The sequence below is a fragment of the Lepisosteus platostomus genome, chromosome 1, assembly GCF_059453375.1.
Source record: "Lepisosteus platostomus isolate fLepPlt1 chromosome 1, fLepPlt1.hap1, whole genome shotgun sequence".
NCBI lineage: Eukaryota > Metazoa > Chordata > Actinopteri > Semionotiformes > Lepisosteidae > Lepisosteus > Lepisosteus platostomus.
The window spans coordinates 12,625,851-12,638,453 of NC_142611.1; the positions used below are offsets into that span (position 1 = coordinate 12,625,851).

Genomic DNA, 12,603 nt, shown 5'->3' on the forward strand with positions numbered 1-12,603 from the left:
TGGAGGGCAAACAAATAAACACTGCCTTAGCATCCTCCTGTCCATCTTGATAAGAATGATGATGGCCCATTGCATTACTATCACAGTCCTTTAAACAGCGGCTCATCATATAGCAACTGCATCCCCCTAAGTGAGAGCATTGTATTCATTTACAAATCCTCTTTACTAAGGCTTTACTGTTCACAGCATTTAGAAAAAGTGAAATGAATAAGCAAGGTGCATGAAAATAAATGTTATAAAATAAAGACTTGAGCAATTTTGTATGAACTGAGACCACTTGTAAATGTAGTAAGCATCCGCCATGCTAAAAGTTTGTACACGTTTTTGGTGCACAAACCAAAAACCCCAAAAAACAATGTAGCTTTTGGAAAAAAGGTAACATATTTTGGTTCTTGTTTCAGAGTGTTCAGGTGAAATGAAACCTTTAGAATTTATAATGTAAACATCTTAAAATAAAAATATAAAAGACAAATGAAATTCATGTTAGGAGAAACATTTATGTAGAAAATCAATAAGACAATATTACCTAATTGTGCTGGGTCTTAGCACATGAATTACTGTATGTGAATACAATTCCAAGACAAATGGCCAATTAACTATACTGTGTTTTATTGGTGCATTATTAAAAAAATGAAATCAGAGCAAAAAATAAACCAGCAAATGCTAGTATCAATCAATAAGTATTATACCTAATGAAGTCATAGATTGCTTAAAATCTATACATTTTTATTTCTTATGTCATGTAATTTTCTCCCAGATTAATACACTTTATGGGTACAGGTTTTTCTCTCACAGGCACTGTTTTAAAAGAATTTGAAAAAAAAGTTGCACAAAACAACGAGCCTTAGCTCTTTAAAGGTTATTTTTTTCCTCTCGGCCAAGAGCATCTGTTTCTGCACAGCATGGGAACACAAAGCAGCCATATGTAATAAACCTACAGTACACTCGATGACACACTGGATCTTGAATGAAATAGAAGAAAAAATTCCCATACTTTACATTTAACACAGAGCACATCCTTCATGCCTCCTTACAATTCCAGAGATTATAGTGGAAAAAACATGTTTCTTACAATCTGTGTTTTAATAGATGTTCTTTTTTCTGTTCAGTTTCATTCATTTAACTGGCACAGTAAAGCAGATGCTTTGGATATCCAGTAATCGCTTTCCCGCATTGATGGCAACAGCACTGTCACAACAAAGTTTGTAGAGTGACCTAAAACAAAGGATATTTAAACCAGCTTTTATTATAATTTCCATCAATATTAGCCCTCAAAATTACAATCAGCATCAAAATAACAAGTAATAGTTTAAGAACCTGTTACAGTGTTTGCCTAAAGCAATAGGTCCTGTAAGTGACTACTCAGAGAAGACCAAATGATTTACACTGTTATACTGTACACAGAAGTAGTTCAAGTAGGTAGCTGTGTCAGCATGCATAGGCTGCTGAAACATTGTGTTTCCTTTCTTCTCTTTTCAGCATGGAATAAACCTTTTACTTTTTTCTGTATACAGAAATAACTGTAAGGCACACTTCTGCAAGTGTAAGAGGGCTCATAATGTTTAATGAACCTTTCATGATGCCATAACTCTCCTAGACTCACAAAAATGTTCTGATCCTTTACCACAGGGGACCGTTTTTTTTTCCAGTCGTGAGTTTATGTTCATTTAGGCTCTGAAGCACAGATGCTGTGACAATGGGTAGAATCAGGCTGCATGCGGCACAATCATGACCTTTGACACAACGTAGTTCTGTTGACTGGGATTGGGACTCTTACTAATACTTTACCTGTGGTTGAAAGCGTTCCCGCTCTGGCTGCAGTCTTGTAGAGTGGTGCCTGATACAGGGAAGGATCTGGCACATAGTTTTGCCGGGGCTCAAAATGAACCACAGGTAGCATGGGGTTCATCTGTCGTGGCAGTGCATCCTCAATGACCATTTTGTCATCGTCCCAGCGGCTGGCATCCATGAACATGCCATGGACCAAAACGCCATCCTCTGGGGATGGCAGCTAGAAGAAGAAAGCATAGAACAAGACAAGAGTCAATGGAATTCAAATCCCACAATTGCCAAAGACTTCAGGCCTGGGGCTCGGACAGCCTTTGATGGGCCTTTCTGCTCTAATTCAACATCACACACAAACTATTTGTGCTCTCATGAAAACTCACAAAACCTGGAATACATAATGACTTACATAGAGGAAAGATCAGTCTTTATCTGTTTAATGTATTTTAATGAAACTAATAAAGTATTTAAATGGCTTTATGACACACACAGCAGGATCTTGATCTTCCAATTAGTGCAAATACAAAATATTTCCAATTACAAAACATTAACATTTTTTTCCCTTTTTTACATGCTGGGATTACAATGATGAATTATGTATATTAAAAAGATAAACTGTCAAAATAGTTAAACTGAAAGAGCTGCATACCAGCTGAGAAAATGCTTATCAGTTGCAACATTCACAGTCCTACTGTATGTACTGTAGCACCTTAATTAATTGGAGATTCTCTGTGCAAGTAATGGTAACATTCAAAGTAAAGACACACACCTCTTTGTCCATTTCTAGCTCACTGCCAAACTGCAGTGTTTTCATTGCTTCTGTCACAGCTGCTTGATCACGGTATGCAGGGATGATGTTATAATGAAAGCTCAGCTCATCAATAGGAAGGTTGTAGGTACGAGCATGGTTTTGCAAAGCACCTAGAAATATATGAGAATCATACAGTAGCATCACATCAGACAACCTAGATTTGAATCATCCAAAGAATTTAATAAAGCTAGTAATCAACAGTTTACTTTTTATTTAGGCTAAATTTAACAGTTACAGTTAACTGTTAAAGTTACAGTTTAACAGTTTTATTTACTGTAGGCTGTATTTGTTAGAAGATGCTCTTTGTACTCACATATGTTACAAAAAAACACAGAATATAGTCATATAATTATAAAACAGGAGGATCACATGAAAATCTTCTTAAGCAATTGTTAGATGATACTCAGTTCATATTCATACACTACCTGTCAGAAAACCTTGAGGGAAGAATAATCCTGAAATCCAAAAAGACTTGGGCTGACCCTTTCTAATCCAGCTCTGCCAAAAGAAAAACACACAAGCTTTAGAGCATAAGAATAGCTACACTAAGAAGAGACCATCAGGCCCATTTAGTAGTTAGCAGCTCATGGAAGGATCTCATGCAGCTATTTCTTCAAAGAAGCCAGGGTATCACCTTCAACAACGTGGTTGGATATCTTCTTCTACATTCCCACCAGACTTTGGGTAAGAAGTGCTCTCATGCTGTTGGTTTTAATGCAGTTTCTCATAGTTTTCATTTGTGTCCTCTGGTTTGTGTTTATTTGTGTTTATTGCAAGGTCAAAGGTGCAAGCTTTTGAGGATTTGGACTGCTTGTAACAGGTCTACTCAATCTTCTCTGTTCAAGACTAATAAGATTCCGTTTCCTTCAGTCTATCAGTGTAGGACATTCTCTTGGGATACATCTGATTGCTCTTCTTTGGATTGATTTCAGAGGAGCAATTTTTTTTTCATAATATGGTGATCAATATTGCACACAACAATACCTAAGGTTTGTGTTTTTAATCTATTGGTTATTTTTTGTTTTAAAGATGACCAATAGGAGGGTTATTATCACTCATAATAAATGATGGATAGCTCTACAGAAGAATGGTTCCGTGTAATTAAGGCTAATAATACTCTACATTAATAATATGCATAAAAAGTGATATACTGCATCTGACATGATTTTTTTTTTTAATGGCATGATTTGGATGAAGCAGTGAAGGTTTTCTTTAGCTTTCCTTCAACAGAATCAGTCATAAAATAAACTACCCAAAGTACTCTTGGAGTGATGAAAATAACTAGGAACATGGGTATTCTACACTTTAAATTTTCAGAGAACTACCTTTGATAATGTCCTGTATATGTAAACCATTTACAGTTCTAAAGTCTTTGTGTGATTGTTGCTCAGCCATATAAAACATAGCTCAAATCATCATAAGAACAAAGCAACATACTAAATCCATACACCTTTACTCTGAAGTGAAGAATAAATAAACAGGCTGAAGCCATCTGGTTTCTAGTTATTTGTAAAAGACCATAAATATCGTGCACTAGGCATAGCTGAAGGATGGGTTTGTTTTGTTCACCCCCTGGGTTGATCCAAATGGGAAAGAGCTATGATGCGTTTAATGTTTATGTCTTCCTGGAAGTAATCTCATAAACTAGTAGCTCCCACACTTGTGCATGTAAGACTGTCAGAATTTATAATTCAGTGCAGCTTGCACTTTGACTGAATCGCTGGATTAAAGTCAGGGATGCATATCAGAGGCAGTGGCATTGAACTATACCACAAAACAAACCAAGGTAGCCGGCTGTCCTTGCTTTAGCTGTTATTGAAAGTATTTAGACATTTGCAAATCACAAAAATGAAGTGGCACAGACATACATGTACATTATTTCAAAAATTATACAAAACAAGTCTCAGTAATTTACTCAAGTGTCACATTGGTTGACAATGGTTATGATTACGTAAGGTATGTTTATTTAACATACTGTGCAACTAAATGACATGCAAATCAAAACACTAAAGATAAAGAAATGCTAATTGTATTTTAATTTAGTTTTTCGTCTGAAAGCAAGTCTGCCAAATTAGTGAACCAACAGATAAATGTATTCCTGTTTTTAAATGCGAACAAACATTATTGCAGTTGTTGTGCGATGCTTATTTCTTTTACTGTTCTCTTCTTTTCACATCAAGAACAAACTGGCTAAGTAAAGGCATTTTGATTAAGGAATTACTTACATTAACATGATAGAACAGGAACTCTGCCCCTATCATTGTAATTCTGTGTTAATTTGGAATATTGTTATTAAAGTACTAACAATCTGCGTAGATTACAAACAGAAAACTAATTTGTTCTTTTCCACACAGCCAGTAAGAAAGTAATAGTGTTACATTAGACTATAGATATACCTATATCCATATAAAGATATGACAACAACAGAGGATTATCTGAGCAATAACATGCAGTATAGTCAAAATAGCCAGCTGTTCGTTGCCTGAGTGAGTGTATCAGGGAAAGCACTTACGTCAATGAAGGCAGTACGGAGGGCCAAATCTTTCACCCAGCTTCCCAAAGGCTTTAAAGAGGGATATGCAGCGTTGGCCCAATGGTCAGGGACCTGGTTGTTGAGAAAACTGTTGTATATTTTCTCCATCTCCTCTGACATAACCACAAATCCAGCGATAGCTTTCTTTAGTGTGTTTAAAGAGTTCTGGTGGGGGGGAGACAATTAAAAAGACAACATATACAGTATGCTGGTTCATTGAGTTCCATATTTTAAGACGTAAATGTCAATAAATGAATCACTGGAATATAATAGGTTAAAGAAAAGAGCAGGCCATTCTGTCCATCTTGCTGGTTTTGTTACTGGTATCTTATTCAGCCACACTGCTTCCTGAAGGATTCCAGCGAACCCACTGTCTTTTCAAGCTTTCTTCAACTCATAGTGACAAAGAAAAAAACAGAAAAATGTCTTAAGCAGATGTTATGTGTATGTGTGTAAAGAACAAAGAAGATTACCTTTGTTAATGTATTTAATGATGTGCAGCTATGTAATTTATACTTAGATTTTTATTTAAGGATTTGTGCACCCCTGGACCTGTGTGTTATGTGCTAAATTAAATAACCATTAATTAGTTCTTGCACAGAGATTGACAGAGAGGCAGGGCAATTAGAGGAAATGTGACATACTGCACTGTACCTTACATTTCCTATATGCCAGTGATTTCTAATATTAATTTACTATATACTGTATGGCTGATGTTTTCATCCACAGTGACTAATATGACCATTTATAAAATCTGGTATTTCACAGCAGCAATCTGTGTGAAGTAACTTATCCAAGAGCACAAAAGCAGTTCCTGTAAAAAATAAATCTTCACACCAAACCTTCCAGTGCTCAGCCCAGAACACTGCTCTTCCATCTTATATTTCTATGAGCTTTGCTCCAAATTAAATGTTCTCCTGCTCTTAACCTGTAATACTGTAGTGAAAGCCTATATGTCTCATGGGGCAACTTCTTAAAATAGTCCTCTGTGACATATGTACTGTACAAGGGAGAGACATCATTGGTGCATTATAACAAATACAGGCAGCTACAGCATATCTACATTATGTTGTCATTCTTTAACTTCTGGATATTTTTCAAAGGCGATGCCATTCTGTAGTTGAATTATATGGCTTTCTTTATACACTGCTTTGGGAAGAATATGTTATACAGCCACAGCTTAAATAATAAAAGAAAGTAAATTATAAATACAAATAACAGGCAACTTCAGCAATTTTCATTATATTTCTCTAACAGTAATACTTGCAAATTCTCCACTGCATGATGCTGAAACAGTTAAATACTGTACAGCTCTCAAAACAACATTTCCACTATCTCACTCTTGCAAGTAGCTGAAAGGAAACTAAAAAAAAAAAACATAATGCCAGTTATCACAGTTTGACATTTATTGAAGGCAAAGATTGGCTGTTCATTGCTATTGCACAGAATGTTCAAGTTTTCCAGATTGTGTCAAATAAGGTTAAATGAGAAGAAGCAGAAAACAGATGCAATGATAACTTTTATTGTAAGAGTGCATGGAGATGTCTCACTTGAGTTTCTCTGTAAAAAAAGAACTAGTTGAAGAAAAAGCCTTTAACAATGTTCACCTGAAGTAGGAAAACACTAAGAGAAAAAAATCATTTTAGTTTTGATTTAGGGTTGTTTAAACACTGTTCATTTTTAGACTTTACTAAACCACCACTAAACATCATGCATAGGCATTTGATCACTAATTTAATATTAACTAGATGCCTGACTAGCTAATTAGTTTGGAAGGCTTGTTGCTTCTCAATGCTTGAAAACATGTTTTTCGCAAATACAGGCTTTACCACAGTTAAAGTACCACCCACGCTCTTTAATGTAATGTCATCTCCTATAATGTCAAACTATGTCGAACTTATGAAACAAATTTAAACTCACTGAATACTGTCTTTCCCCAGGTAATGCAAGACTCAACTTACACAAATTCGACATCATGTAAAAAAAAGGTTTAGTGGGTCCATAATAAAAAGAATTTCTATTACATGTGTAACGTTTAAATAGATTGCTGAAAGTAGAGCAGCAAGTTCCTTCTGCAGATGAATAAAACAGAGGAAGCATAATGCCATAATGTAAAAGAGGGCTCTGTTTTACACTATAGTCTTGCTTTGTTTTCGCATACTGATGGCAACCTCTGTACTGTATATATTCTCCACTTTTACATTGAAGATTTTGCATAATCCATATTAAAATCATGTCATGTCAAGTGATTTTAATATTTATTTTACTGCGTATTTTGTTTTGAGTTTAATTACTGAGTAGTAAATGAAAAAGTTGGTTTTACGTGCAAAAAGAAAACAAAGATTATCTCTGTTTAAGAATTAAATCAGTGTGCAATGTGATTCTGTGTTGGACTGTTATAAATATGCCTTACATACAGAATGAGAATCTGGGGTGTTCATTTACCACATTATCCATTGTGTGTTTGTTCCTGCGCATTTACACTCACCCTGAGCAGCTTCAACAGGTTGTTAAAACGATCAACTTCCTGTCCCAGTACTGTAGTTAATGAATTGACTCGTCCATGTGCGTCTTTGTTAAACAAGCTCTCTGAAGCTTCTTCCATTTCAAGTTTTTCTATGAAAATGAAGGAATGAAGATAACTTGAAAACATTAACAAATGCTTTGTCTTAATACTATGAATTAGTGAGTAATCCAAATAAGGAATTTAAAGGTTTTATTAGTGGAAAAAGTTCATTAGTGGTCAACTAATTTTTAGTGCTAAAAATATCATATTTCATTTTTCTTCAGCTGAAGTATCTCAGTATATGTTTTTTGATGTTCACAGATTTGATGTGTTTGACATGGTATCTTCTGAGATTGTTGAAGGACTCCATGGAATTAATCTGGCTCTATTTTGCTATAGACCTTTGTCCTAGCAAGGGCAAATTTAAGTATTTTTCCTTCCCCAATATATTGTGGTACCATCAGCTTGTCATGCAGTCTCTGGATTTTTTGTATGTACAGTAGATCCACTTCTAAGAGACAAATTTAAAACAGTGAAGTCTTCAATGCTTATGATCAATGCTCACCTGGGATTTTAGATAATATGGAGTCTGCTAGCTCCTGGACTATTTCATCGTTGCTTTTTCCAGCCCCCTGTGCAGAAGACCTGGGTTGAACTTCAAGGATAGTGTTGATAAGAGTCGCAGTCTCCTGACGCTGTGTGAATGAGAGCAAAACACTGGGTAATTTTTCAGCAGTAACAGTAACTATTTCTTGCATATCTATTATGAATTCAGCTAATCTTGAAAGTGTCACCTTTAAGAATAATGAGGATGGAGTATGATACTATTATAGTACTCCATTTCAAGACATTTTGACTTCTACATTTTGGGTGATAACAAAGATTACATGAAGGCAGAGAACTAGGTTAAAGATTGTCTCACAAATAGATAATTTGTGAATAATTCATATTAATATTAAGCTGTATGATTAAATTAGCAAATGCACTAAAAGTGCATAATGTGTGAAAGCTGACATTGTCTGACATTGTTATGGGGCTTTAAAAAAGGCTCACGAAAAAGAAAGTCTGAAGACATCCAAGTATTATAATTATTAGCCTATCATCATAAAATATACAAATAGCTGAGTTTTGTCTAATCTGTGAAGTATTCTTACTATGACGAGAAACAATCTAAAGAAAAGTTTTTTTGTTTTAGTAACTATTTTGATACTATTTGCAATACATGTCAATACAATACAAACATGTTACTTTAAATATGGTTGACAGAAACATTGAACTCAAAATACCTGCCATACTGTATATTACATTATTATGAATATTAAGTAATACAATTATAGTCAAAACCTTGTGTGGATGTTTTCACAACCATGCCCATTTTAGAAAAGGCCTGTAAAGGCTAATTAAAATGCTTACAAACCTGAAAAGCCAAGTTGGCATTTTCATGCATTCCAAAAATCTCTGGATCATCAATCAAAGGGAGATTTTCAATGTACTCCTTGTAATCTTGCAAACTGTCTGCCTCAGGAGCGAAATATATCCCTGCCATTAAGGATAATACATTCATTAATTTAACACATTTTTGGGTCCTTGCTAAATGTTCATGTGAGCCAGATCCATTAAAAGTAAAATGTATTGTGAAACCTCTTTCATAGATAAGTAATCTCAGGCAGGATGAGCACTATTAAAAAGATCTATCAGCCTTTTGAAACCGTGTTCATTGGAATCCTCAATGAAATGTTATCTCTCTAAATAGAATGTGTTAAATGTATCCACTCAAAGTGTTTTCTTTTTATATTGTTAGTATAGAAACGTACAGGGCGTGAAATTCACAAATAAATCTGAGAAAACTAAAACAATAACATGACTCAGTTTAACTTTGGATACTCGTCACTAGCAAACATTGAGTAAAGATTTCTGAAAGATAGCCCACACTTTCATATTTGAGGTTATCTGCACATTTAAAAAAACAACAAGAAATTGAGCTTCCCTGAGCTCCATCTTATTGCCATTGTCTATGCCTAGCTACTATAGGTGTTTAGGAGCAATCATGGGTTCAGTTCTCATTTACTTAAGCATTGTCGTGAATCAACTACTATAATGTTACAGTACATGGTTGATGTTTTCTTCAATTCTGAAGTCTACAAAGCTGTAGATAGGGGTAAAATTGGTATTAAATAATAAAAGTTAATGTTCTAGATAGTGTTTCATTCACTCAGAGCACTGAAACAAGTGGAAACTACATGAAACTGCATTTAAAACTGGGTGCAGGGGGAATTTTTAACATAAAGAGCTGTGCGAGTATTGAACAAGCTATACAGTCAAGTGTCAGTGTTGTTCAAGCTGATATCCTGGTTTCTTTAAAAAAAACAGATGAATCCTTGGATCAATTAGTTACTAATTACCCAGTGGGACAGAAGAGCAATTAGTCCACCTGTAATTTGTGTCCTTATTTATGTTCTTAAATGTCATTGTTAAATGTGAATAAAAAGGAAATCATAACATTTTAAGGTTTAATGATTTAATACAGTTTCTGAGTGGTGGCCCCAAAATGCAACTCATATTCATTCAGTGCCAATACCGGTTTTTGAATACATTCTGTTACCAACAGGATACGTTGACATCAAAAGAGAGGCATTAACTGAAGATTAATGGCAGGATTGCAGGGGCTGTAGCCTTTAATTAAAAATAAAAAAGTAGGGTAGAAAATGAAGTGTTGAACGTCCTTATATTGTCTCTTCCAAAGTAACTATACTTTTTAATGGAGGGTTTAAAACAACAGAAAACAAACTTCAGAGTAATTGATTCATCATGGATAGGCACTGATTTTTTATAGTAAACTGGGCCTGGTGAGCATACTGTACCTGCTTAAATTTAATATAATATGTCACAAATACCCACACTTTTTTCGGAAGTAATAGAACAATTAAATCCTAAGATGATCCCTTATGTATGAAGACAATGGTTAATCAGAACATGAGCTAGAAATATGCTCCTTTACTGTGCTATAGCATTTTCATTTAAATGTGGAAATAAATGTAGAAAAGAGAACAAGTGATATCGACACACTGTGCTAAAGACTTAGTATGGCCTCAGTATGGATCATACAATTTGAAAAAAAATTGTATACAATTATGTTACAAATCACAAAAAGATCCATATAGAAATTCATTTTCAAGAGCCTTTGAAGTGAAATGCTTCACTGACTCAACTGCCCATGTTGTGCTCGTTTGTGTTCATTTTCCATGAATCAAGCCCATCTGTAAGCAAGACATTTTCCATTGATAAAAATAGCTAGATGAGACACAAGGGCCAGCCACACAAATACTCAAAGACACCTAAGGGCCAGGCTAATAAAATAGGCCAGTCATTAAAGACAAATTGTATTTTGGTTAGTTTATTCCTCATTACTAATCTCTAGAGAGGCAAATGGGGTTGCCCCAAACCACAAAAATGCAGATAATATTGTTTGCTCAGATATTGCGTTTTTATCAATGCAATAATCAGGATGGCAAGACTGACCTTACATTGAGTGATCACCACTCCCCAATGTCACCACTCCCCAATGTATGAAACTGGTGTAAAAAAGCTGAATTAAACACAAAATCAAACTGCCTAAATGGATAATCAGTCATCCGTATTAAAAACCCAGAGAACTGTGCACACAAGGTAATTTTCTTGTTATCTAACCATGATTTTTTTTCAGGTATGAGTTTAGGTCACACATAGTACTGTATTTTCTGCTTTTAGAGAAAGGGGTCAGTTCATCTGGGTTTAGAAAAGGGAGGGGTGAGGGTTTCATCTAGCCTTTTTTATAATATGTTTAAATACACAGCAGAAAAATTCTGATTATTTAACTTGCAAATACTTACAACATCTGAATATATTTATTGTATATAGCAATGTATTACTACATAGATAGAGTTAGATACATAAACTCTGTTAAGTTCCAAGACTCAGCATTAAACGCCATAATAGAATGTAAAGAATAACATTGTCATTATACAGAATTCTGACATTTATACATACTTAATTATTAATAAATCTTTCAATTTCTGAGAACAGAAATACTAAGTGCTTTAAATATGGGACCTGTCATGCTAAGAAATAATTAACAGCATTCAAAGGTTAATTACAATATGATGTCGCTGCTGTTATAGTGTGACCTACTTATAGAAGAAATTTCTCACAGAATCCAGATTAGCTAAAAATGTCTTGAATACTCCAGTGTGTGTATTTCAATTTCCATGGCAAACATAATATATTCTTATAAATATTCGTTTTTTTTAATGTTACAGTTAAGACTTGGATTGAATCAAAATGTCTTTCTACCAATAAATAAAAAATGAGAAAACCAGTATACAGTATGATGTCAGGTATCCTTCAGATCAGACATCTCCAATCCTAGTCCTGGGAAGCCCCTATCCAGTTATTCTTATAGATCAACTGTTATCTATAAAAAAATTGATCAATTAAGTGGAAGAGTATTCTGATTTTTGTTCAAAATCTCTAAATTACTTTATACCCCTTTACTCGGTCATAGTAAACATCGTAAACATTAATGTGTTCCATACCTTTAAAAACGCCATTGTGAGAAAAACAGCAGCCAGCACATCCTAGGTGGTTAGGTTTTGATTTGGTGTTTGGTAGATATTAATGTTTAATATGATTTAATATGTAGTAATGTTAATATTTTATTTCAACAATAAGAAATCTTGCATGGATTGATGGGAATAAAACATTTGTTGGTTGACTGTTCATGTTGTTCAGATATAAGAAACAAATGCAGTTTTTTCAGTATGTGTTTATCATATGGTGTGTATAATATTTAAAACAGATCACACGTATGATTGGATTGTTTCTGTTTTCCACTTGTGAAATAAACTTCACAGCAACCAAAGTGTTCAGCACATTCCTAAATATGTCAGTTTTGAGAAACGTTTGCAGCAAACATATCCTTTAGAACAGAAA

At 34.5% G+C, this 12,603-nt stretch overlaps 1 protein-coding gene across 1 annotated transcript in view; it reads right to left on the minus strand.

Moving 5' to 3' along the window:
- Nucleotides 1-589: 589 nt before the first annotated feature.
- The window catches only part of dnah6 (dynein, axonemal, heavy chain 6), a 115,459-nt gene continuing 103,445 nt past the window's right edge, over nt 590-12,603 (minus strand). The window contains exons 70-77 of the mRNA XM_088624575.1: nt 9,053-9,174; nt 8,201-8,330; nt 7,618-7,745; nt 5,109-5,294; nt 3,022-3,094; nt 2,555-2,706; nt 1,789-2,011; nt 590-1,215 (exon numbers count right to left, since the gene is read on the minus strand). Of these exons, the coding sequence (XP_088480701.1) occupies nt 1,112-1,215; nt 1,789-2,011; nt 2,555-2,706; nt 3,022-3,094; nt 5,109-5,294; nt 7,618-7,745; nt 8,201-8,330; nt 9,053-9,174 (1,118 nt within the window). The 3' untranslated portion in view covers nt 590-1,111. The remainder of the gene's footprint in view (nt 1,216-1,788; nt 2,012-2,554; nt 2,707-3,021; nt 3,095-5,108; nt 5,295-7,617; nt 7,746-8,200; nt 8,331-9,052; nt 9,175-12,603) is intronic.